The sequence below is a fragment of the Oxyura jamaicensis genome, chromosome 13 (genome assembly GCF_011077185.1).
Source record: "Oxyura jamaicensis isolate SHBP4307 breed ruddy duck chromosome 13, BPBGC_Ojam_1.0, whole genome shotgun sequence".
In the NCBI taxonomy this organism is placed as follows: domain Eukaryota; kingdom Metazoa; phylum Chordata; class Aves; order Anseriformes; family Anatidae; genus Oxyura; species Oxyura jamaicensis.
Window position 1 is genome coordinate 605,424 of NC_048905.1, and position 27,490 is coordinate 632,913.

Below are 27,490 nucleotides of genomic sequence, written 5' to 3' on the forward strand. Positions count from 1 at the left end.
AAAGCTTGCAAACAAATTTACTAACAATCATCTCCAGTCTCAAAAAGCAGCAGCACGTTAAAGAGATTTATTTATATATTTTTTTTTAATAAAGGCAGACAAAGCAGTGTTCTGTTCAGTAGCACCACATCTAAATTCCAAGATAATTTTATGTCAAGAATTATTTGTTAGTCTTCCAGCCTTTCCTTTTTCTATAAAGCCTCACTCCTGAGCCAACACTCCAGGTCAAAGAAAATGGAAAGTGACACATCGATTTCTGCAGAAACAAAGAGCATTCATGTTTAAGTTATAACTGTTTCAGTATACTTCTAGTAGAAGCTTCCAGTAGTATTAGCTGCCACTGTTCAAAAGAGATTTCCCTAGGAGAGGGAGAAAGAGAACACTCCGTGTTTTCAACAACATCCTCTAAGTACATTGCTACTTAGCCAGAAATTCAGCAAACACTCCAGCCTGAAATAACACTTCGACACGAGCTTTCAGCCAACTCTGATGAGTCACTAACCGAAGACTAGAAGGTAGTAACATCCACAGGGTTTCTATGCACTTCCCTTTCAAGGTGATTAAATGAGGTATGTTATTGCATTTCTATTTCTCTCTCGTTACGAGCCAAAGGTACAATCCTTGGCAGGTTCCAGTGATCAGTGGATCCACACTGATGCCCTGTGGATGAGCAAGTCATAAAGATTCTGTTCCTTCGTGGTTCTCGTTCAGATACGCATCTTGGATCACACAAAGGGTCTTTTCTTCAGCTTCTATTCATATCACCTGTACCCTCCACCAGTATATATTCATCCATCAAAACACCCAGCTGCATATGAGTGACAACCAGTGAAATAACTGCTACCACAAGCCATGGAACTGCAGTGGCTGGGCTCTGTTCCTAAGGTCACTTGCATAGCAAGAGGCATTTGGACGTGCAGAGTCTGAGCAGAGGGCTGAAGGCTGGCCTGAAGAGCAGCGTAGGAGTGCAATGAGCTGTCAGCACTCCCAGCAAGCAGACCACTAGGCCTGTGCACCTGTAAGGAGTCAAGGTAAGTAGAGCACAAATCTTGCACTGGCAACTGGGCAAGAGTAGCTGAATGCTGAGCTGAAGGGTGGTAACTAGGTTGCTGAAATAGAACTTGAGTAGTGGCTTGATGGCTCAGATTTTCCATTCCTTCCTGTTGTTGGTGTTGGATTGTTACTTGCTTCTTTATGTTACTGATTTCTTTGTCATTCTCATAATATCTGAAACAAATTGGAAGATAGATTTATCAACAAGGTAAGTTCACAGAGCTTGTCTGTATCCCAAAGTTTTCACCGGTCAAGCAACATCAGCTTTTTGACCATAGATATATACAATAAATGAACTGTTCGCAGTTCACTTGCAATTATCCTGGTGTGATCTTCACATCCTAGCAACATGTGTTATGAATAATTTTGCATCCCAAGTATATTTTACTGATGGACTGGCTATAGAAGATTACAGAACCTTAAGTCCACAACCATCTTAACATAGTTTATGCAGGTATTTGTGGAGTATTAATGTGCATAGCTAAGAGGAACAAGGGTAATTCCTGTGAGATGCTAAGAAGAAACATTCACATTTTTGATAATCATTAGGATGATCAGTCACTGAAACATGTTGCCCAGAGAAACTGAGAAATCTCCATCCTTAGATATCCAGCACTTGACTAGACAATGCCCCAGAGCAGTGCTTTAAGTAGGAATTATGATGTTAATCATAACTGCACAGTATACTATCATTCCCAACTTAAATCATTCTATGAATCTTTTATATTTTCTGTTGAGACTTGTATGTGCTCACATATATCAGACTAATACTGACATATTGCAGTCGGATCCTTTACTTCAGAAGCAGCAAAGAATAGTTCTGACATGTTTTCCTGCTGTATTCCCAACGTTAGGGATGCACTGCTGTCTCTCTGCAGCCATTACTTTATGAGTACAACTAGAAGACAAAGGAAAAAAGCTTTCAGCAACTATCTGTTAAAGCTTCTATCCAATCACATAGGCAAACCAGTACAAGAAGATGTGAAGAACACCAGACTGTGCACTCCATCCTTCCTTGCATATATTATCTGTTAAAATGCAGTATTTTGTAAAAATGAATGGATTTTTTCCTTCTATTCCTCTCCCCAAACTAAAGATTACCAATGTAATCTTAATTACAGCTCAAATTCATTAGCTATAATTAAGCATAACATTTTTTTTCTGTGTAGTTTTTGTTTTGTTTTAATAAAACAAAGTATTAATATCTTCCTAGGAGCACTACAAGGTTACTTTCATTCTGATCTTACATGAGCATCATTTCAATGCATTGGGCAAGATGCTCCCAAGAATAGCTCGTTAGCAATTCAAGCTGGGTTGTCCAGGCAGGAGAAATCTGCATACATATCCGTGAGGCACACACAGAAGCTGCAGCAATCAGAGATGGACGAAAATGGAGGAAAGTGTGATCTACAAAAAAAAAAAAAAAAAAAACCTGCATGGATTATACTCTTACTAATCACTGCAGTGAACCTATTACATACAAGCATGGCAAAACAGGACAAAATTAAATCCTCAGCTTTGTTCCACATATTTCAGAGGAGTAACTCACGTCCATAAGAAGTCTCTCAAAATTGGCTGAAGCTTTCCTGAAGATACCGGCACTACTTGTTGCTGTTATCACTTGTTGCTATTATTCATTTCAAAAAGAGACAAGGAATAGACTAACTATGCTGAAATGTGTAGATGAACATAAGTCAGATATTGACAATCACAATTTACACTGGCACTGAAACTGGCTTACAATGATGCCACAACTCTCAATGGTGCCTCTCACACGGGCAGATAATGGAAGTGGTGCTGCAAACCGAAATCGTTACAAACCCTATCATTCCAAATATCTCATATTGCAGCACAGAACCCTCAGAAATATAATTAAATCTGTGTAAGATCACATCTGCCACTGACAGCAGTTCATGCCAGATAACCCTTTCTGATAGTCTCTCTATTAAGAGTTCCAACCAAAGAAAAAAATGGACCTAGCCTTAAGATCTCTGAAAAGAGACAAAGCTAATCTGCAAGGAAAGGACAGCCATTTGGCACTGGAAATAACTGCCTCGTGAGATACCCTTCTGCATACACAACTCTGTGCAGTCCATTGTATAACAAGTTTTAAAGCCCTTATATCTTTCAGATTTTTGTCTTCTGCCAAATGGAGGATTGTTCTAGCACAAACTAATCCTCTTACCTTGCACTGAGAAATCAAGGAAGTAATATGCATATTTCTCCATAAAAGTTTTGACTGTTGTCACTGAGCTGGATGGCCAGCCATCGCAAAGGTCATTCTCGCCAATGGACACGTGGAGGTAATAGTCAATGTAGTGTGCTGGCGTGGGTAGGCACAGATTCCAGTTGAAGTTTTCCAAAAGCAGCATTTCCATTCTAAGCAAATCTTTCTTATTCAATACCACGTTTGCATTGCACATGCATGCTAGGTTATTTAAGTGCTCCAACTTTGGAACTTTATCTTCTTTTTCTTCAAATTTACCTATCAAAAGAGAGAGTTTTCAGATAAGGCTTATTGTTATGATTGAGTACTCAAAAGCCAAAGAACACTCCCTCAGACAGGAAGTCTAGCGGTAAAAGGTGCTTTTAATAAATTTTTAAAAAATTATTAAAACAAGAGGGATAAAAAAATAAACTTAATTTTTTAAGAAAGAAGAGGGATAAGAAAGTGAAGTGACACGGGTAGGAAAAGGCCAACAGTGGTCAATATCTTCCTATATCCTTTTTATATTTTATTTTTGCTTATATAGTGTTGATGCCCAAACCAAGATTAATTCATTAGGATGAATAGCAGAGCTGAAACAGCACAAGAAATGTAAGATTCATAACTAATGTTACGGGTATTAGTAAGTTTACAGACATTAGTTCTCAGAAAACAGGTACAGTTTTGAAATTGGGTAGCCCAAACAATTTCTTTCACATTAAAGAAATTTGCTCATTGAAGATTACACGTTCCAACTATATGTAGCTTCTGTCAATGTCCACCGTAAGAGGGAAACTCTTTAAGAAGCAGAAAGCATTTTAGTATGGAAATCTTTGAGGTTTCTGAGAAGGCTGCTGTGTCATTTCCGGTCATTTGCAAAGGAGACATTTTTCCTGCTATAACATAACCTCATTTAACAATAAACTATTAAAACAACATATCAGGTTGATCGTGAGATGGCCAGAAGAAAGCCATTAGATTGACCCTGCCTTTCCCTTATGTTATCTCTAGGACAGAATTGACACAACCCTGCCAAATGCCACTTCAGTGTGCTAGAGTGGCGTGCAGCAACAGATTTTGCAGAATTAGTAATTTGATCTTTCAACCAGCTCACAACAGCAAGGCCACGCATTCCCAGCAAAGCAGAGATACTGCTTGGCTTCTCTCAGCCTCTACATAAACTGTAATCCACAGCAGGAGAAGCCATTTCTGTCTTTTCACTGTAGGCACAAACAAGCTAATGGACCTCTACTTATCCGGAGAGAGAACCAGACTCTGCTATGCTACAAGAAATTATAAATTATAAAAATATGCCCGAAACAGAATGCAATGAGCAGCTTTCAATCCTAGATTACAGAAGTACATTAGTTTCTACCCTCGTTTCACAACGCTGTTCAAGAGGCCTTCATACCAAGGTAACCTGGATGCCACATTCCCCTTATGCATTCCTCCATCAAAATTACTTGGGGGATGAGGATGACATAAAAGTTACTGTCCCTTCTTCTCAAGCTGCCCACTGAATGCAGATTTAAAACTAAAACAAAAACACCAGTAACCCCAGTTACTTGCTTGCAATAGCAATTCTGTCAAAGCCTCCTCCTCGAGTCGCTTTTGAAGACAGTTTTTTTTTGACGATAACTAGAATTGGTTTGCTGAAAGGCATTCAGTCAAGTACGAAGAAGGCAGTGTGGGGAAAATAGAGCAAGGAAGATCTAATACTGATGGGAAAAAAGGTCCTTTGGGTATGAATACTATCCTTTGAGTATGGAAGCTAAATGCACACACTACAAAAAGGAAGACATTAAAAACCCTCGGGCAACACCACCTTTGCTCTTGCTGCTTCAGAATTTCTCTTTGTTCCTTCTTGTCTTGGGGGGCCTCATTAGCTAGGGTCACTGAAAGGCTAAGAGAAGTACACTCTAAGTGATTAACATAAATAATTCCTATGGGATTAGCAGAGAGCACACATTTTCAGAGTCAAGATAGCTGAACAAAGCTGCACCTTTTTCTAAATTGCATTTACCAGCCTATTGTGACCACAGCAGTCTCTAGAATGAATCAATTTTTCACAAGCAGCTAAAGTATTGTCACTGTGTACAGAAAAACAGGATCTCACTCTATTTACCCTTCTTTAAAATATATATATATATTTATGTGCGTGTGTATTCATAGTAAATCTGATGCCCCCAAGATTGGACCTATCAGTAATAAAGCAAGGTGTTACTTTGCTGCGAACTTAAGAAAGCACACCTTTTAAAATTCTCACTGTTACCAAGCCAAAAATGACATATCTCCAGCCCTGCTTTGTTCAAAAACTAGCAAGAAGCAATTGCCAGAAATAATAATTTTCCAGTACTACTTAAGTAACATCCTTGCTGCAAAATCCAAACCCATTCATTTAGGTGCATTGCTATTTAAAAAGTATTCTGGAGTTATTTATCTTTGTTCCTGGAAGCATGTAACCCACAAATAATGCTTGCTTCAGTGATCCTCCCATCGCCTCTACAAGAGTCCTCTTTTACTAAGACAGATTAATTGATGAGATATTAGCATGTCATATGGCTTCAGAGTATTCTTGTCAAATCTAAAAACAATTAAAAACAGTATTGTACCAGAAAATCATGTTAAAGGATCTCGCTATCCATTTAGGATAGCAATTCTATCCAACAATATGTCTCCAGTGTCTTAAAAGCCTGACAGAATTTTCTGTACTATTAGCAGTTTAACTATTTTTTCAACACATTTAAAAATGTATTTCTATCTTTAAGCCTGTTCAGATATCATAGATATGGAATGCATTAGAAGTGTAATAGATTCCACCACGGAAGACCTCAACAGTAATAATGAACTATAAAATTCATCCATCCATATTCATCCATATGGAATAAACAGTCCTTTCCTGTTCTATCAGTGGAAAAAAAAAAAAAAAAAAAAAAAAAAAAAAAAACTTTAAAATTTAGGAGTCTGTATATACACATTCACAAATCCTCTTGGTAAACCTGAATTTAGAACTGTTTAAGAAAAATGAAAATTGAGAAGTTAACCCTCTGGGTTCTTTTCCTACCCAAGGTGATGTCACAGCCTGATGCAGAAGTTTAAGGATCACGCTAGGAGAAGTAGGAGAAACTGCTGTATGCCCAGGAAACCTACGATCTGTTATTCTGACTTCTGTAAGTTGCAGTTCCTTCCTACTTCCCACTAAACCTTGGAAATTTCAAGATGTCAGACTAGTCTGGAGAACAGAGAGAGCAGACTACCAGCATGGTAGCATTGGAAAGCTACCATACTGACACAGGGCAAAGCTGTTTAAAAGCAAAATGAACTTGGTCAAGTGTTGTGGTTTAACCCGGCTGGCAGCTAAACACCACACAGCCGTTCGCTCACCCTCCCCCCTCCCTCTCTGGGATGGGGGAGAGAAATGGGAAAGTGAAGCCTGTGGGTTGAGATAAAGGCAGTTTATTAAGATAGAAAATAATAATAATAAAAATAAAAATAATAATAATAATAAAATAATAATAATAAAATAAAAATAATAATAATAATAATATGTACAAACAAGTGATGCACAATGCAATTGCTCACCACCCGCTGACCGATGCCCAGCCCAACCCCGAGCAGCTGGCCCCCCCAGCCCAGCTAGCCACCCCTATATATTGTTTAGCATGACGTCAGATGGTATGGAATACCCCTTTGGCCAGTTTGGGTCAGCTGTCCTGGGTTTGTCCCCTCCCAGCTTTTGCTGCACCCCCAGCCTGCCCGCTGGCAGGACAGAGCGAGGAGCTGAAAAGTCCTTGGCATAGTGTAAGCATTGCTCTCCAGCAATTAAAACATCAGCATGTTATCAGCACTCTTCTCATCCTAATCCAAAACATAGCACCCTACCAGCTACTAGGAGGAAAAATAACTGTCCTAACTGAAACCAGGACAGTCAAGTCAAAGTTAAAATTAATGGGCAACAGTTAAAATTTATATTTTTTTTCCTCCTGCTTTTCAACACTAGTTCTTAATTTTAATGTTAGATAACAGCAGCCACTGCAGCAAATTGGTGACTGAGTATAAATGTAGCTAGATAAACTGAAGATCCCAGAACTGAGACAGGAATCGGGATAAGTAAATCAGTTGAGGAATGTCACTTTAACTAAACTGTAAAAATTTAAACACGAGCTACTTTCCAAAGCAATACACACACCAAAGCAATACGGTCACCTTTTCTTTCACAGTCCCACCTTAACCTGAAAACTTTACTTCCAATTTTGCCAAGCATTGGCCATCTATTTTTAAATTGAAATCTGGAAAAGACAGCAAAAGTTAGCTCATTGCACCAGACCAAATAGATCACACACGGGCACGCTGGGAAAGACTACGTTTAGGATGATTTTGAAATGCTATGTGTCCTTCTCCAATACATTTTCTTCCATAAGTTAGAACATACATACTACTGCTACTTTGGCATCTTTAGCATTACTACAGAAACTCAGATCCTTTGCGCTGCGAATTTATGCTGAGACAACCAGGATCTCCAGTAAAATTGTTGCAAAAATATTAAAGTCTAAGGCAAGACAGTTGCAAGTCTAGGGTAGCCCAGGCAATATACCTTAGCTGGTTTAATCAACAACACGCGTAGGGAAGAAAAGCAAAACTGTTTCAGCAACATTATCACCTGGAGTCTGGAGTGTGAAGTTTGTTAGAACTGATTATCTGACTCATCTGCATGCTTTTGAAATGCCACTGTAGACAACCTCAGTTTCAAGGTTTGCTGTTGTATTCAGAGTGTTAGTTAGCTATAACTCTATTTAGTTATCACTGTTGTCCTCAAAAAGAGTTTTATTTTGAGGTGACAGAGTCCTAAGCCTTTAAAGGAAGGTTTATTTTAAGTATGTCTAAAATTTACAACATCCACAAGGAAGCCTACTGAGGTCAATAGAATGAATAAAATAAGATGAAAATATAGTGGAAGTTTACATTTGTTTGTGATTAACTTGTTTCTAAATTCTAAATAAGTGGTCATGTGCCCCCATCCCCACACACATAAATAAAAGTAAGTGCTCTTTATAGTACATATCCACGCTTTTGATGAATGAAACACTGACTAAATCCTACTGTCAAGGGAACAGGTTTAAGTTATGAAGAGTATATTTCATTAATATATTTGTCACATTATCAAAACAGCCTATCCATCCATTCCAGCTTTTCCTTAGGAAAAAATAAAGGTCACAGGAGCATCACTGCTGTCAAACGTACCCTGAAGTATTGATTCATCCACTGTAGGAGGTGGAATTCACTAGGTACACCTACCTACAGAGCGCACAGTTCAGTGCTTGTGGCAGGTGGGTGAATGGTTTTCCTGGCATTTTGCACGGATACCAAAACAAAAGCAGAATGTGCAGGCAGGTTTTTTTTATTACATTTTCAGTGTCCTTGAGAAGACCAAGCAACAAAAAAAGGACTGCCAATTTAAAGAGAAATTAAAATGCAAGTATTCTTTGTCCCATAAACAATTAAAATTGATCCAAAAAAATGATAGACCAGTCAAGCCCAGCATAAAGTCCAGATCTGTGGCTACTGACACTGTTTTTTTGTTTGTTTTTTTTTTTTAATTATTATTCCTATCTTGGTCCAGAAGGCACTACAACAAACTTCTGACACTCTCTCCCATGCCACTCCTGGACAAATGCAGTTTCTAATGGTCCTCTAAGCAAGAGAGGAAGGATACAGGCTGTTTAGAGATACCATGTTGAGTTCCTTTTTCTGTAGTGTCTTGCAAAGCCAGCAGTCAGGGATTTTTCAATGGTCTGTACAATACCTAGCACACATGCAAACCACGGTGCTTAATGCACCTGAGTTTCTAATACCTTACTAGTAAAGTTTAATATATTAAGAAAATAATCTGCCCATGTTATATCACCAGGTAAATGAAAAATGTATAACTTTATAAGCAAGTTTTATAAGCACCACTCCATATCCTGGACTGACACACACTATTGTCTTGCTCAGCTGCCTTTGTCAGAAGAGCTACCTGCTCATGAAAGCGGGACAGTAAATGAAGAATGGATCACAAAGCACAAGCCAATGGGAAAACTGGCTGCTGATGGTTTTACACAGGCAACAGGGAGTTAGGTAATAAACTATTATCCGTGCCCTAAATTCAGCCAAGTTAGGAGTAACATCTTTTCTTGCTCTAATTTCTTTAGTGTCCTAACTCACCTATTAAGAATCCACTGGCATATTAAGGAATTCGGCAAAATAAAGACAACCACAAGAAAATTATCATAGTGCTCTGTAAAGCAATGCAGCACTGGATGTGTTAAAGCTTTGCCTACAACAATACTCAAAACTGTGTGTCTCCATAGCAGCAGAACCCTTGAGACAGAGGGGCCCATAAGAACTAGAATTGCTGGAACATTCAATGCAGTGAATGGCTCAGAGAGAGTAAGCTGGTGCTTTTATCAGCTGCTGAAGTACCTGCTGCTGAAGAGGGTTAGCTCATCAGGGAAGAAAGAAGCATCTTTAAGATGCAGCTAGGATTTTACAGCAACAGGCAAAAGCTGTACTGCTTGAACTATAGCTATACACCGTAACATTGCAACAACACCCAAATACCACGGTTACAAACCTCACAGGAGAAAGAGTTGTGGTGGTTTAAAACATACTGCCCAGGTACTTGCTGTCTCCCCAGAGTTTATTTCTCCTGCAGCTGGACCAGCTGAACACTTTGTATCAGTGCATCTCATCTACCTTGGGGCAGCTGGTTTGAACAGCTTTTGGCAGGCAATTTAAGGCAAGCAGCACTACAGAAGATGGGATGTCCTTACACAATCTTCATCCAACAGAGCTAGAGCACCTTAAAAATATCACACCCATTTTCTGTAATAAATTGCCTGATTAAGATGCAGTCTGTAGCATTACAACCTGCTGCTGCTCAGCAGTGCTCCTCTGCAAGGGGCTGCCTTCCCCCCAGCTGCTGGGGACACGGAGTGAAATGTGAGTTCCTCAATTCTTTCTAGCCAAAATGTTAATTAACATTTACTTAAATATGTAACTTACTTAAAATCATTCCACTTACAGAAACTATTTAAATGCCAGCTGATTTTGTCTGGAGAAAAACAGAGATTACTCAAAACACTGGTGGGAGAGGTGGGGAGTACACTCCAGGTAGGCAAGGAAAGTAGTAACACTTTTCAGACATCTTATCTGTTTCCAAAATGAGCATCTATCCGTGGCTGAGTGCTGAGACAAGGATCCTGGCTTCTGTGCAGGTGTACTGGTTGGTAATTATCCTGCTCCAAAGCCAGCTGTCTTGCCAGAAGACCACCAGTCCCATCTGCACAGCACTGCCACCTACCTAAAGCCACCATCTCCCCAGTTTACCAGCAAAGCAGTCAACCTGGGTAGTCACCAGTCTGCATCAAGCAGGGGACACATGGTTTTTCTTGAGCAGTTTTAACTGCTGAATGTCACTGATGATCTTCTTGCAGCAGCAGGAACCTACAACCTCTTCGATTAGCACAGCTGGACCAGGAAAGGAGGTCCTCTGTTTTCCAGTCATGTACCTAGCCAAAATGTCCTTGTGGACTAGGTCTGACTGTGTTGCAAAAGCATGTTTAGTTTATGATTCTGGTTTGGAGCATAAAGTTTCCTTCAATGTCAACGAAGGAAAGAAACATCTATTCTAAACACATTCCTAAAGTACCTGTGACATCAGTTTTTCCAGTGATATTTCCAGTGATACTGAGCCAGCAGTGTGCCCTGGTGACCAAGAGGGCCAGTGGGATCCTGGCATGCATTAAAAGGAGCGTGGCCAGCAGGTCAAGGGAGGTGATCCTCCCCCTCTACTCTGCCCTGGTCAGGCCTCACCTGGAGTACTGCGTCCAGTTCTGGGCTCCCCGGGACGAAAAAGACAGGGACCTCCTGGAAAGAGTGCAGCGGAGGGCCACAAAGATGATACGGGGCCTGGAACATCTTCCCTATGAAGAAAGGCTGAGAGACCTGGGTCTGTTCAGCCTGGAACAAAGAAGACTGAGAGGGGATCTTATCAATGTTTATAAATATCTGAGGGGTGGGAGACAGAGGGATTTGGCCAACCTCTTTTCAGTGGTTTGTGGGGACAGGACAAGGGGTAATGGTTGCAAGACAGAACACAGGAAGATCCGCACCAACATGTGAAAGAACTTCTTCACAGTGAGGGTGATGGAGCACTGGAACAGGCTGCCCAGGGAGGTTGTGGAGTCTCCTTCTCTGGAGATATTCAAGGCCCGTCTGGACGCCTACCTGGGCAGCCTTCTCTGAGGAACCTGCTTTGGCAGGGGGGTTGGACCCGATGATCTTTCGAGGTCCCTTACAACCCCTTCAATTCTGTCATTCTGTGATTTCCTTCCCTCCCCCAATAGCTTTCAGTTCACCTCTAGATTTTGGTGAACAAGTATCGTTCATTTTCAGAACTGATTCAGAGGAAATAACTGTTGATGACATTAGTAAACTTCAAAACTTTTATAGCTGTTCTGAGGGGCTAAACTATCTGGGAGGAATTTCCAGAGGCCTTCTCCAATTATCACTCAGTGCATACATCACAGAAGAAACATACACCTTCCAACTAGAGAATGACTGGGTGATTCAGGGGACACACACCCACGTTCCTCTCAACTGTAGCAAGTCCAGGCTGAACATCATTTGGCTACCAGCACAATTTGTCTGGAACAGCATTATCTTCCCACTCCCTCATCTCCTCTGCAGTTATTACTGTCATGGGAAGCACTATCATCATCCAGTTTCCCTGTCTGGGGAAACTGATGAGCCAGTCAAAATGCTTTTCTAGAACACAGCAGGAGAAAGTAGCTCCAGCTAACTTACAGACAACCAGGGAAATGCTGCAATCTGTGTCACAAGTACACTGTTGTTGTATTCTCAAAGATGTGTGACAGCAAAGTTTGTAGGTGGAGGGTAAAAAAAAAAAAAAAGTTTTTGATCTCCTTTAGTTCTGAGATAGAAGCAACTTCAAGCTAAATACAAGTTGCTAACAATTTCTCTGAGCTCACCCACTTGTACTCAACTAACATTTAGCTTAGATTTTTGTTGCTTCCACTTCAAAAGCTGTGTCCCCAAAAGCTTCCCTATTGACCCCTCCCAACCCTCTCAAAAAAAAACATAAACCATCCCCCCACTTACGTGTAAGAATTCTTACCTCTAACCAGACCTCGTCTTGCTTGTGGTCTGCACACTACCCTTAACCTCTTGCTTTTTTCTAAGGAAGTTTGTTTTTTTCCTCCTGATTGCTTTCTTAAAACATGTTTGTAATGTTTATTGAAAGATGTTCTGTGTTAAACATTCATCTTGATGGAGTAAACAGCAGCATTTTGAAAAATTGCTAACTGAACTACTTCATAAAGCTGAAGTTTTTGTTTCTCTAAAGTTATATACGTATTTTTAATAAGTACAAAGTCTTGCTACACAGACTGAAGAGCACTTTCGCTGCAATTCTTTGCTGAAAAACGATGCAACTTCCTACAGTAATGCTTTGCAGGAAGTTCTAATTGCTGCATTTGCAGTAACAGGTAAGGAACCAGTTTTATTCTTCTTCGCTACAGCAAGACACTTCAGGTGACTTCAGGTCAATACTCTAAGTCTTTTAGTACAACGCTGAAGAGAAAAATCATATTACAAGATTTCTTCCATTTCATATCATTTTGAAAATAACGAGCTAAATCCAGGAATCCCCACTTAGTGTCAAATAACTTTTCCTGACTTGACTTGCATCAGCTCAGGCTACACATACCAGAAAAGAAGGTCCTTACTACTCATTAAGATGGTCCTAACAGTAAACAACAGTGTTTGCTATGCTCCCCAAAGTCTCCAGACTGAACACTAGCATATAAAACCTTATCTATAGAAATTATTTAGGCATTCATTTTGTGCAAAGCTGCTTTGGTTCAACTTTCAGTATTTTGCGTCTACATATTGGTAGGAAAGCTACCTTTACAATAATAGATCTTTTCCTATAGGTATGATTGTATTCCAGATCCGGATGTACGAATGCTGCTGCATATACTAGTGTCAATTTTAGAAAGATTTTCATATTCATTAGCTCACTAGACCCAGACCTGCTATTTTAGTCAAATTGCCTTAAAAAATAATAAAGGAGAAGTTGCAAAACATTCCCCTTTAGTGCTATCGCATGGCAGTTTGTGAACTTTCCTTTGCCTCATTCACAGTTGCTTAGAAGTGATATAGAGTTGCATTTGACTTTATTCATTTACATAAGGACAGCTCAAAAGCTTTTTATTATTATTTCTTTTTAAATCCTAGAAGCTACAGGAGTCGAGCCCTCACAATCTCATAAAGGAAACTTCTGCCCAAGATCCTACCATTATACCAACTCTGACAACTCATACAAAGTTTGAGGGTACCACTTCCATCCTGTCTGCGTAGCACTGCAAATGTAAGTTATAGCTATAAATTCTTCCTCTAAGTCAAAAGAAAAAAGTTTTTAATAAGAACTGTTGAAGCATCAATTTTATGCTGGAAAAAATGGAAGAGGAGTATACTTGAAATTGTCAGATTTAAAGAAAATCCTGTTCTCTATTCCTGAAGATCACTTTTATCCATGTACTTGGGAAAAAAAAAATGCTTCTTGCAAAAAAAGAAAAAAAAAAGGCTTCTTACAGTTACGATGTTACACAAACACACACATATACAAAAAAAAAATAAATCCATCAGAAGGCCCAAAAGCTAAGGAGTGCATTTCTGAACAGACTTCAGCCTCCAGGCTACCTGAACCTGGTATTTCATTCTGCTGCATTTGAAATAAAGGGTGCAGTTTCCTAACAATTTTAAGGTCAGCCTTAGTCCCTCTCCCCTCCTTTGCAAGGGCATGAAGCTTGTCTGACCCCTCAGGAGAGTGAAGAAAATTCTTTGGTAAACAGAAAGAATACACTTCCTCAACTGGGATAGTTTTTTGCCAATTTACTTTTCCAAAAAAGCTCACAAAATGTTCAGGTCTGCAGAACCACAACAGCTCTACCCAGGGCTCATGTAGGCTGCAGCAAAACTACACCTACAGGAACCATTTTGATTCTTTGTTCTGATTTTAATATTGGCCTTTTCTGTAACATGAACCAGCAACTGCTCCACCAGCTTTTTCTGATGAGTGAACAATGCTTAAATATACCATATGTATGGTCTGTTAGTCTTTTACCATTATCTCTGCAGATTAAGCTCTTCAGAGCACTCCCAGCAGGGAAAAGCAGTAGCAAACCTGCATCCTGAGGAATAAGCATATAACATCACCTTATTTCCTTGAGAAATGGTTTCTGGCTCTTCATAGCATTTTTTACCTTAATCAACATGACGACTCGCACCTACCAGCCACTACTGCTGCAGTTTGCATAACTTTTGTTGTCCACAACAATAGCGTGTTGCCTTGCCTGTCTCCTATATGGCAGGATGATTTCCCTATAACCTAGAAACAGAGTTTGTAAGTCTGCAAGGGTAGTCTGCAACTCCTTGAGGCACCAGCCCCACTGCCTTCCACTTGCACAGCACTGGCTGCAGAGACTTCAAGAATAATGACAAATATTCAAGATTTTTTCAAGTGGATGCCACCACCAGACCTTCAGTGTTAACATAGCAATGACCGGCTATTTGATAGGAGCCCAGAACAAGCAATAGACATTCCAGCATCATCAACATATCCTCACAAAACAATTTTCCTTTCGCCCCTGTGCAAGAAAATTCTGATTTACAAGAAACTGATTATGCCCAGCGATAACAGAGGCACAGAGACAAGGACAGATCTCCAGGAGAGACTGTGTTACACATGCTATTCACTACTACCAATTTTTCCCTAGAATCAAACTCTACCAGTCTTGCCACCTCCTTTCCATCATTCCCTGATCTTCATCATCCCTTTCCACTGATCCAGCTTCAGCTACCCAAAATTCCTCTGCATATTAACACCAGCATGCAGATGTACAACACAAGTTGGGCAGAATTTAAGACTACTTTATGCTTTTCGGTGGACTTCATTAGGCACTTACCCTAAGTAGATAGAAGCTGTAGTCATAACAGAGAAAACAGCACACGACGTGCAAGGAGAACAACCATCTGCTCAGAAAAAGTTAAAAAAAAGGCCTTAGACAGCAGCCAACTTACTTGCTAGGAGAAGACAGGCAAATGCAGTGATGTACAGTTGCTTGACACTGATATTGTAGCGATCCATGAAGAGGTCCAGTAAATAGACAGCAAGATGCCGGGCTGTAGGGCAGAGGCTGCAACGGTTGCTGAGGACGGTCAAAAGATCAATGAAGTACCGGCGCATCCCAATCTGTGGTGAATGCGCCTTATACAAAGGTAGGTTAAGTTCCTACAGGGAGTAACAGAGAAGGAGGAAAAAAAAAAAAAAAAGGAGGAAAGAGGTACTGAAATATACCATTTCTATACCATTTCACTGTCTGGAATTCCAGCCACCACCTGCTGCAGCAGCCACTTAGCAAATACTGCACTGATTGACACAGAAATCAGGGCTGGGTCAGGGCATGTTTTGACAGTCAATTAACTTGTAGTTCTTTGTTCATTCATGCACTTCCCTTACAAACATTAAACATGTGCTCAAATACTTTAAATTAGTTTAACCCAGGAGCTTGCAGTTCTCAGGAACACCAAACTCCTTTGCCATGAAAGCTGTCCCTTAAGGACTGCTTTTTATTTCGTTCACCCAAACTGGACTGTTAAGTACTGTTTCATAGGCTATCACTGCAAGATATGCTTCTCCTATACTGTCCCTTCCTTCAGCGCCCAACTTACTACATCCTGTGCCAAAAAAAATAAATAATAAAATAGGTCTCTAGAATTAAAGACTTCTTTCTAATGTTAAAAGACACTCACAGTGCATAGCTGCAGTAAGAAAAATATAGACATTAACAAGAAAAAAACATGGGAGAATGATTAGACTTCTAATTACAGCAAAGTCAAGCACTTTTTGTACTAACCTATTTCAGCATTATAAAAGCTAACAAGCTGAGAGATTATTTCATGCGATATATAAATTTTCATTTTAGAGGCAGAATTATTGAAGTTTTTGGTCTACCTATGCTAGATCTTCACCTGCAAGGGTTTTCCACACAGGTTTGTAGCCACTTTGCAAAGAGTAGGTTAAGGGAAGGAGTGAAGATCTTTGGGAACACCCAAAAAATCTAATGCCTACATTTAATTCTTTCTTAGTTTAGAAATAATCAATTACTAATGCATTACCATGACCAGACTTTAATTAAAATAGGCTGAATACACATTGATAAGGAAAAAAAAAATAATCAACAAGGTACATCTCAGTAATTCAGATTCCAATTACACGTCATTTTTATATTATATGTGTTTGAAAAAGAGAAGTAGCATAGTGCTGCAAGGTAAATGCATATTATATTGGAATACAGAGTGGTACATAGAGCAGTTAATCCTACTAAACAAATCAAGACAAAGACATCAGAGCTCCAAAGTACCTGCACTGGCTGCACCGTTTACAGAGGAGGCACCACCGTGCAGAGCTGGTGCGGTGGCTGCCCCCCACCCCCATGTCCCTGGAAGGAAGCACTCGGTGAGCAGGTTCAGCTTACCAGGAGAAAAGAGCGACACGCATAACTGGAAACCAGAGAGGATCCCTAACAAGAAGTAACTTATGAAGACAGCAAGCCAAGTGCTGTTAGGGATGATTGCTTCCCAGGCCTTTTTTTTTTTTTTTTTTAATAACTTATTATTATTAGTTATTATTATTATTTATTTATTTTTAAAAAAAAGTCAGTGAAAAGGCATTCTGGACTGAACAGGCACAGACTGGGGACAGGCATCCAGCCCTCTCAAATCTGGGGCAGCCTTCACTGGGAGGGGATTATAAAAAAAATCCCCCACCAGAAACAATTTATAAAGGAGAAAGACAATGGATCATGTCCCCCCACATTGTTTTATGCCCAGAAATCCCTCATAAATTTGATTTTTAATTGCCTTGCATACCCTTATGCACCCCTACTCAGTGCACTCCACTGGAGAATTTATGAAGACCATTCAAAGCACTGAATTTAAACCAATCGGATTGTTCTGCCACTAGTTCAACACAGACATTTTACTCTCATTTAAGACACCTACCTTTTTCCTTCTTCCTATCACCCCAATCAGTTGCTAGTAAAGACTGTAAGAGGCATTCTGATTTTGTGCAGCAAAATAAAACCATGTGGGCTTCCATATAACAAGACTTAACAAACCAGAAAAGATTCAATTACAGGGTTAAATTAGGAGATGCCACAGGCCGTGGTTCCTTACAAGATCCCAGGTATTAATTGATCCAGGGTTATCATCTGTTCACAGGCAAGAGCCTTGCCGTGCAGCACATAGCATGACGCAGCTAAGTACTTCAGTAGGACTGCTTCTAGGATCAGTCTGAAATGCTGAGATGGTTTCCTCTGAGAGGCAGATGGTGTAATGATGCAAGAGCTGGATAAGCAGGCTCACAGTTATGTTTGGCAACCACTGAAGACCTACACAAAGTGAGAAGCCCTACAAAGCCGTGGATATGCATCCACTTCCATCAACTCCCCATAGGTTTATTTTGCATAAGTTCATCAAGGGAAAAAAAAAAAAAAAAAAAAAAAGTTACTTCTTTGAATGCAAAAAATGCCTAGCTACTTGAAGATACTGTTGAGGACTAGCAACTACCACTCTGGAAAAAAATATTGTGTAACAAGAATAAAATCATTTCCGATGCTTAAACTTTTCCTCTATCTCCAGAAAAGCACTAGAAACTGTGAGTCCTGCCGCCTGCTGGAATTGCCTTTTCATACACTGCTTCTGCTTATCCCTGACCTGTTTGCTCCCCTCCACTCCAACCACCCCGCTGTGGGCTGCTGCACCATCACCACATCAAAATGCTAAAAGCAGCAGCATTGTAAGATGCTCACAGGTGTCTAGGAACTTACTCAACAAACGTTGCTTAACATATTGATCAGTATCTCTCAGCAAAAAGCGTCCAGAAAGACAGGGCACAGCATTTAAAGCTATCACCACAATCTCCAAACACAAAAAGGTCTGTAAAATTGTGACTGTGCATGGACTGAAAGAGAAGCCGCTTTAAGGCGAAGACAATTCATAAGCCACCTCCTACCAGCTTCAAGACCTGACCTTCTAAGAGAAGGGAATCAGTGTAAACACGTTTAAGTGGCGTTAAAGACAGCTTATCTCCCTCAGCAATCACATTCGAAAGACAGCCAGGCTCCTGACAGTGGCTCCTCATTCATCACACAGCCACAGCTCCGGAGGCAACCCGACCACGCAGCGGGCCCAAGGGACCAGGCTGCATCTGTGCATCAGATGGTTTTGTAACTGGGCTGAGCAAACACTTCAGAACTCACCCCTAGAGGAGATGCTAAGCAACAAGAACTTGACAGAAGCAAAATAACTGAGCCAGATGAAGTTTATGCCTTCACTGGCTGTTTGAACTAAATCAGCCAAACTACAGCTGAAGAGGAGAGGACGAAAACTTAACAGTTCATTTCCTCCAGCTCCCTTACAGCAGCAGTTGCCATAGTCCTGTCTGCCCAATATTTATTTTGGTTGGAGTACTACATCAGATAGCTTGGGTGTTCTGTATGGAAAGAAATTCCACACAGATTTTTTGCTGTCCAATTTCTTTTTAGCACAATTCTTCTCCCACTGATTTAAGCCAGTAATGAACTGACAAGCAGTAGGAAAGTTAACAAGTGATGTGACAGAATGGTAATAAGTCATACCAGTAATGCTCAGTTCTCAGAACAAAAGTGAAATTCATCAAGGTATTTTAGAACAGCTCAGAGGCTTCTTGACAGGAAGATGAAACTAACAAATATGCCTCAGGTTCTGAAATTCATGGAGATGTTAATTGAATTTGGCTTTGTACCACGTCACTTGGACTTCAGTCTGCATCTGTTCTCCTCCACAGATGAAGCAAGCAGCATCCTGACTTCCTGCAACAGCTCCAGTGTTCTTGCCATCTTCCTCTATCTCTCAGCACCATCCATCTCCATTGAAAGACACCCAAGCTGTTGCACACAGGGATGTCCAGAGCACTGCATCTTCTGTGGACAGCCAGGTAAATTACCTTCCCATTTCTGGAGCAGAATGAAGCGCCTAAACCAGAGCTACCCAATAAAAGTCCATTAATCTAAAAACAGTTGTTCAGATACTTGCCCTACATAGACACAAGCTCAATTTACAACAGTAAACCTGATCCTTATCTCACTATTATTCCTTTTTAACCCCATTAACTACTTCTGTTTCTGGACATGCAAGCAGAATCCAGAAGCTAGCCCCTGCTACCACAATTCACAGATCTTAATTACCAGTCCTAAACCAAAATCAGAAAAAAAGGTTCCAACCAATTAACAAAAACGCACAGCAAAGCACGTAAGCTTCAACAAGACCTCCACAATTCTTCTTAATCCAGGGGAACACTATCTAAACCCAAGAAAGTGCCACTTGTGTGTGATGTCAATATATGGCACTCCAATTAAGAAAAAAAAAAAAAAAAGACATGAAAAAGGCTGCTAAGTATTTCAAGTCAGAAGACTAGTAAAAACAAGGGTGATGGTCTGTATGCCACATGTTCTGGAAAACAGCAAGTAGGTTACTTCCTCTAGATTCTTAGAATTCCTGTAGTAAGAACAACAGATCCTGCAAAACTGTTGCCATTAAAACAGGAATGAAATGCCTGTAGATTAAAAATAAAGGAAAAACTTAGCTAGCATGCTATTAAGAGAAGGACAACAAAGCTGGTGAAGGGTCTGGAGAACAAGTCTTACGAGGAGCGGCTGAGGGAGCTTGGACTGTTTAGCCTGGAGAAGAGGAGGCTCAGGGGTGACCTTATCGCACTCTAGAGGTACCTGAAAGGAGGCTGTAGCGAGGTGGGGGTTGGTCTATTCTCCCACGTGCCTGGTGACAGGACGAGGGGGAATGAGCTAAAGTTGCACCAGGGGAGGTTTAGGTTGGATATTAGGAAGAACTTCTTTACTGGAATGGTTGTTAGCCTTCAGAATGGGCTGCCCAGGGAAGTGGTTGAGTCACCATCCCTGGAGGTCTTTAAAAGACACTTAGATGTAGAGCTTAGGGATATGGTTTAGTGGAAGATTTGTTAGCATTAGGTCAGAGGTTGGACTCGGTGATCTTGGAGGTCTCTTCCAACCTAGATGATTTTGTGATTCTGTCTATGAAAGAGACAAGCTCCTTCCTTTTTTGTGTTCTACCCAGTCCTCCAGCTGGGGAAGAAAGGTGTCAGATTGATCTCCCAGATATAATTACTGCACCAAGTATGAGAAATCATGAAAAGCTAATACTGCTATAACATTATTTAGGCAGGTGAGAAGATTATAGACACGGAATTTAAAAACAAGGCTTGAGAGAGGGTTAAAAATTAGTTATTATTATTATTATTTATCATAGTGGCTTTGGAGTCAAATCCAGTTGGAGGCCAGTCACTAGCGGCGTCCCCCAGGGCTCGGTGCTGGGGCCGGTCCTCTTTAACATCTTCATCAATGATCTGGACGAGGGCATTGAGTGCACCCTCAGTAAGTTTGCAGATGACACCAAGTTAGGTGCGAGTGTCGATCTGCTCGAGGGTAGGAAGGCTCTGCAGGAGGATCTGGATAGGCTGCACTGATGGGCTGGGGTCAACTGCATGAAGTTTAACAAGGCCAAGTGCCGGGTCCTGCACCTGGGGCGTAATAATCCCAAGCAGAGCTACAGGCTGGGAGATGAGTGGTTGGAGAGCTGCCAGGCGGAGAAGGACCTGGGAGTGATAGTGGACAGTCGGCTGAATATGAGCCAGCAGTGTGCTCAGGTGGCCAAGAAGGCCAACGGCATCCTGGCTTGTATCAGAAATAGTGTGACCAGCAGGGCTAGGGAGGTGATCGTCCCCCTGTACTCGGCTCTGGTGAGGCCGTACCTCGAGTACTGTGTTCAGTTTTGGGCCCCTCGCTACAAGAAGGACATGGAGGTGCTTGAGCGGGTCCAAAGAAGGGCGACGAAGCTGGTGAGGGGCCTGGAGAACAAGTCCTACGAGGAGCGGCTGAAGGAGCTGGGCTTATTCAGCCTGGAGAAGAGGAGGCTCAGGGGCGACCTTATCGCTCTCTACAGATACCTTAAAGGAGGCTGTAGAGAGGTGGGGGTTGGCCTGTTCTCCCACGTGCCTGGTGACAGGACGAGGGGGAATGGGCTAAAGTTGCGCCAGGGGAGTTTTAGGTCAGATGTTAGGAAGAGCTTCTTTACTGAAAGGGTTGTGAGGCATTGGAACAGGCTGCCCAGGGAGGTGGTGGAGTCACCATCCCTGGAAGTCTTCAAAAGACGTTTAGATGTAGAGCTTAGGGATATGGTTTAGTGGGGACTGTTAGTGTTAGGTTAGAGGTTGGACTCGATGATCTTGAGGTCTCTTCCAACCTAGAAATTCTGTGATTCTGTGATTCTGTGAAATTCAGAGCCCTCTGCATGCTTCTTCACAGTTAAGACTAGACAGCATCCGATTGATTTAATTCTGCACCTATTGTCATGCTATTCACTCTTCCCCACAAAACACAGTGCTAGCCCTTCCAGTAACAAAATCATTTGTAGGAAGCTTGTTGGCAAGTCTCTCTGTGCTGGGGCAGCTGACTGCAGTTTAATGAATAGGTCAGAAAGGTTACCAATTTGTGTATTTGTGAACAGTCTGACAGTACAGTTGATGAATTTAGCATTTGCTAATCTCCAGGGTGGCTGGGCTAACTCAACCTCAAAGAGAAAGGCAAAGATAAGTGACAGGGCAGTGCTCTTTGGGTATGGCCAGCAGGATGCATTTCTTCTCAGAGCTGAAATACGTGGTAAAAGTCCTCAAGCATCCACACTTGATTCATCTGTGCAAGCACAAGTCCAGTAACACACAGAGAGCAATCACAACTGTTAGACATTAAAATGATAAGGAACGGCCTAGGATTCACTGCGTGATCTGTTACTCTTATTCTCAGCCCTTCTGTGACCTCCTCTCAGTCAAGCCTGGAAGCTACTGAGTTACTGAGCTACTGAGCTACTGAGTTACTGTTTCTGTTTTTTTGAGGGCTCTTCTTTCAGACAAATCTTAATCAGGCTGTCACAGAAGTGCCAGTCTTGCACAGCATCTGGATTCACAATGGAGGAAGTAAGAGACCAACCTGGCAGAACCACATTAAAAAAAAAAAAAAAAAAACTCAGACAATTCCTCTTACTATTTCCAGTGAAAACCCATTTAAAACCCAGAGGTTTTATAATAAGGGCACATAGACAACATATCCTTTATTTTTTCTCTTGTTCAGCAGTGACCCATCAGGTGGATGGAACAACAGCTTAAACACACACTTATACCACATAGATCAGTGCTGCCAGCTGCTACCCTTACTGATTTATGATGCATTCCATCAGTGCACAAATGGAAAACACCATAAATTAAGATTTTCTTCTGTTACCATTGCTCTTGTACACTCAAAAGGAGCACAAAACTCACATGCACCTCCTACCTACACTCCAGCCACATAAAGGAACCACAATTTTCAACCTACTCAATGACTTTGGCTTACACTGGGCTATTTCACTTGCATTTTCAAAAAAAGCCCTGTTTTTCAGAATATCCACAGGTAAAAGCAGGCTCCATTCCTTAAGATCTGAGCTTTGTTTAGACTCTTAAATTAAGCTTCAATCATACTACCAAGATGTTATACAAAAAATCCTCCAAACACGTGGCAGACCAGGCCAGTACTTCAACTGTGCTTATAGACTTTTTGAGCTTAAACATACTGCCCTTCAACATCCTCCCAATGATCCCAAACATTTGAAATCTAAGAGAAAGTTGAACTACTATGGTGCTTGAAAATCCACTACTTCATGTGTTTCACTGTGGTATTTTGTCAGACATATCATTAAGTCCTTCTTACACAGTTCAAAGCAGTCAGAAGTTCAGCAGCTAACCTGAGAAGGATCAGAGAAAGGAGTGTGAAAATTGAAATTCCAACTTTAAGGAGAAAGAGATCATGAATAACCATGTACTTTACTAGGACACCTGTTTCTTTCAGCTTCATGCATATGCTGCTGTGTATAACATAACCAAGTTACAGCTAGAAGCCAGCAATGCTACTGTTACTGCTTTCCAAAAGCTAGATGCTGGAGAAGCTTATCAGAATGAAAGGTTAATGTTTTATCTTTTTGATTAATTGTAGTGGCAAAGAGTCCAAACTCTTGTGCATGTCTACAGGTATCGGGGACCCCTGAAGTTCCCATCTAGAATTCATTTTAAAAACAAAAACAGAAGCATCACCTACAAAATGCCATAGTACCTTCCCTCTTCTTAAACTGCATGTGCAGTTGTCTGCTCTGCACCAATCCAAATTTCAGACTGTGCCAGGCAGACTTGAATGTATCAAACTTACCATCAGTAAGCACTGGTCAGCACTGAAAGGATGACAAGTTTTTAAAATAACAAGGACGAAAGTGGACTTACTGGCTAAAAATACTACCTGTTACATTAAAATCTTCATGCTATCAACAGGTCAAGTAAACCAGGTGCTTCAGCAGAACTATAGAAAACACGAGGACGTAATCTACTATAGAAGTACAGGCACATACACTGGATGCAGGGAGAAGAAGAAAAGATTGTATTTTTACAGAATAAACTTAATAACAAGACACTGTGCTACTTCTAACAGGAAGATTTAGAACTGCAAGAAATGTTCTTATGGTCAGTGAAGATAAGGGCCCCTCACAACAAGCTCTGTGTGCCTTGCGGTCCTGCTTCAGGGACTGCAGTCCAAACTGAAACTATGGACTCAAGTTGAGGGAAAAGTTGCCTGTCAAAACAAAACAAAACACTTCATAGTGATAAACAGCATTTCTCATGGGATCTTTAAACCCCAAGAGGATGTGGGAGATAGGAGCTTTCTCCTAGAGGAACTCACTCAGAAGTTCTTACCACTTAGAGGCACATTTTTACAACTTAAAGGACTATTTGGTTTCAGCAGGAAGCAAATCAGCTCTCCCAACCTGGCTGAAAGTAACTGCAGACTGCAATTTGGGCTCCCATAAAAAAGATAAAGTTACAATATTAACCTTTTAAATTCACAAACAGCAGGTCCTGTAAAATTTGGCCCTTCTCTGAGATGCTATGCAACAGATGAATAAAAAGGTAAATGCAGGCAGATCTAGTAATTCCCATTAATTGCAGGAAATGAACTTATCCCAGAAGGAAACAGCCCAGCATAAGCACAGAAACAGGAGAGAAATACCACCAGACATCACTCAGTTTGCTGGGACACTCAGACTAAAGTAAAGAATTTCCTCAAATAAAACAAAACCCAACCAACCAAAAAAAAAAAAAACAAAAAAAAAAAAAAAAAAAAAAAAAAAAAAAAAAAAACACTGACTTGCTACTTAGCTTTCCACACATCCGGAGTATTCAGGGCTACTCAAGTGGGGAGAGTTTTGTAGAGATGTCGCAGTAGTTCCACTTCCATTTAGAAAGCTCTCTGATTTTTGATGGAGAAGTCAGCTGCCTGGAACAACCAGTACCTTTCCATTATCAGCTATTTCTACAATGGCCCCAATGTTACTGAAGAATCAGAAAACATCAGCACACTCAGCACCTTTTATGGCTTGGCGTATATCGACTTTCCTAATACAAACATACACAGTATGCTCTGTTTTTTATTTTTCTTCCTGGATCAGGCTTGCAACAGGTTTAATGTTCTGGTCTAACCTAGAGAAATAAACTCTCATTTAAAGTCTAAGGATGGGCACAGCACTTTTGAAACCTAAGTGTTGCACTCTGATAGACCAGAACTCCAATACCTTACAGAATACAGCCCTGCAAAGCTATCACTGCATCCCAATAACCACAGCACAGGTATTTCACTACTCAGACAATTCAGGAGCTATTAATTTCCTCCACATTGAACTAGAGCCTTTGGGAAGTCACAAAGTCTTGCAGTATCTTTCAGCCCTTTCTGAATTAGAGGTCAGGTATACCGCATGCATTTGGTGTCTGCTGTCATGCAGAACACATCCATCAGACAGAGCACACATCTGGCACAAAACCTCCAGCTTCCAAAGTGGTTAACAAGAACTTCCAATCCATGTGTAACAATTTTTGCAGTTAACATAAAACATTGGATTGTTTCAACTTATGTCTTAATTGCTTCTAGTTGTCCATCAGCTGTTCTAGGGAAAAGAGTGGTGTGAAACCTTATTTCTTACCTTAAAACACAGACTTTAAGGTACATTCTTCAAAGAAGTTGAATAGCCTGCAACAACCTCCTCAACAAGCATCTTATATTAAGTTACTTTCCTATCAGACTCACATACTTCAAGTGAGATCTGTTTGTTCTCACTGGTGCCTACACTGGTCCAGACTAAGACTCCTCAGCAAGCATCTTCAAACAGAGAGGTCATGTAGGCTTGAGAGTACCATTGCCTGAATTTTCTGTATCCCAGTACTAACAAGCTAATATACTAATAATGCACTAACACACTAGTGGGGATGCAACAACTTCAGTTTATTTTGTTCTATGCAGTTTTGCTACAGGCATCCCTAAAACTGGCCTAGGCTTACAAAACTGGCTTCAGTTCCTCAAAACTGATCTTCCCAAACTTTGCTGCAGGATCCTTTTGAGCAGTTTCACAACATTTTATGATAAATTGTGACGTTTTGAACAAAAACAAAACAGAGAGCCTCAGCAATACACTTAAGAGGTGTTTCTGCAGAATATTACTTGGAAAAAAAAAAAAATCACAAAAAGTGAACCAAAGAAGTCTTAACACCTGCGATTATTTTTCCTTGATACATGAGCACTCTGGATTGTTTGTCATCTTGTACTTCCTTCGAAAAGAAAAGCAACCTCACAAGGTGGGTTGAATTAGTATATGAAAGCATTGTAAACCTTCCTCACAGCAGAGAAAGGGCAGCCCAGAGACACTTCTCCCTCTTTGAAGGTTTTTTCAATTCAAGCAGTTCTTGTCATTTCAGCTGGCCTAGGTTTAGTATCCATCAACAAAGGAGAGGTTTTTAGATGTTTAGAGTAGTGAGATGCATCCAGAAAGAAGACTGAAGAATTACATTGTTGATTAAAAGGTAGCGGATACACTGAACTTAAAAAAGACACCAACCACCAAAAAACACCCCCGGCCTCTTCTTCCCCTATCAGTTGGCTTCCCCCAGTTCTCCCTGCCCTGTGGAAGGCCGGGGAGCCCAGCCTCAGCTGGAGGACAAGAGAACAAACCAACCCGATTGCAAGAGACCTGGTAGCAATTGCATCACCTGGCACAAGTTATTGCTAAACGACTGTAAAGAAGACAAAGGGTGCAGAATGTCCAAAGTGTTGACTTTGTTAGCAGTAACAGTATGAGCTTAAAGCTGTGTCAATTACAGGTAGGCAATGTTTGCTGTGGGCTCACTCCCATGTTTCCCATGTTAACAAGCTGCATTCAGAGCTTCTTCAGAGCTGGGGGTCTACCAAAGGAAACAAAGAGCAAACAAGCAGCTTTAGTTTTACCTGCCCACAGTACAAGAATTCACTGATGGTGCTGCGCTATTTTGTGTATTGCAAGCCTTTTTGTTGGCTTTCTTATCTGCCTGTAACGACACCCTAACTTCTAGAGAAGTCATTACAAGCCCTGTTAGTGCATCTTTCAGCTTCTTTACAGCTTGCCAGGGAACAAGGTCCCATATTTTACTTGAACCTTAGCATTTATCTTGGATAAAAGAAGCAAAAGCATTTCTTGGCTTCCTGCGATGTGCAGATTTTTCTTTGCCTCCATGCTCTCTTGGCATCTAACCCAAGGAGTAGCCAGCAGGCTGGCTAAATTAAAGCTGCCGACCAGTCGGGGCAGGTGACAGTTTGCGTGGCTTCGGCTTGGAGCAGGACCCAGCCAGGAGCACACCGCAGGGGAGAGGAGTAGGAGGGAAAGGAACAAAGCGCGGCCAAACCTTCGTCCTCAGGGTCTGATGGATGTCTACCGCCAGCTCCCCTTTCCACCACCGCTCCTCCATCCTCGTTCTTCCCATCCAGCCAAAGGTTCGGAGGAGGCTCGGGGGCGCTCTGCCGGCAGGGGGAACAAACCGGCCTCTTTCCGCTCTTTCCGCCGGCTCTTTCCCCTCCCGGTGCCGCTGTGGCTCCCCCAAGCCACCCGCGGGCCGGGAGCAGCCGTTGCCAGCCGCCGCCAGGGGGGCGGAAGCCC

General features: G+C 41.2%; 2 protein-coding genes across 3 annotated transcripts in view; one reads left to right on the forward strand and one right to left on the reverse strand.

Annotated features, from left to right (window-relative positions):
• The window catches only part of FABP6 (fatty acid binding protein 6), a 73,031-nt gene extending 53,591 nt beyond the window's left edge, over nt 1-19,440 (forward strand). Inside the window, exons 10-11 of one of the 2 annotated variants that reach the window (XR_004754376.1) lie at nt 13,559-13,691; nt 19,212-19,440. The gene's annotated coding sequence lies outside the window, so the exon portion shown is untranslated. Of the gene's footprint in view, nt 1-711; nt 825-13,558; nt 13,692-19,211 lie in introns of those variants that run through there. The other variant, XR_004754377.1, reaches the window with a different exon arrangement.
• On the reverse strand, nt 778-27,453 carry CCNJL (cyclin J like). Its single transcript, XM_035338619.1, has 5 exons — nt 27,240-27,453; nt 15,404-15,614; nt 3,239-3,538; nt 2,301-2,460; nt 778-1,227 (listed from the first exon to the last, which is right to left on the reverse strand). Exons 1-5 carry the CDS (start codon nt 27,315-27,317, stop codon nt 789-791), a joined length of 1,188 nt encoding a protein of 395 aa, XP_035194510.1. The 5' UTR covers nt 27,318-27,453; the 3' UTR covers nt 778-788.
• Between the last annotated feature and the right edge of the window lie 37 nt (nt 27,454-27,490).

Bases quoted from the DNA above. Each gene is read 5' to 3' on its own strand.
- CCNJL (XM_035338619.1), bottom strand. From the start codon at position 27,317: ATGGGAAGAACGAGGATGGAGGAGCGGTGGTGGAAAGGGGAGCTGGCG. The intron at 15,615-27,239 runs GTTTGGCCGCGC...TACTCCCTGTAG, and splicing joins ATCAGACCCTGAGGACGAAG to GAACTTAACCTACCTTTGTA. The intron at 2,461-3,238 runs GTAAGAGGATTA...TTTTTTTTGTAG, and splicing joins CCTTGATTTCTCAGTGCAAG to ATCACACTTTCCTCCATTTT.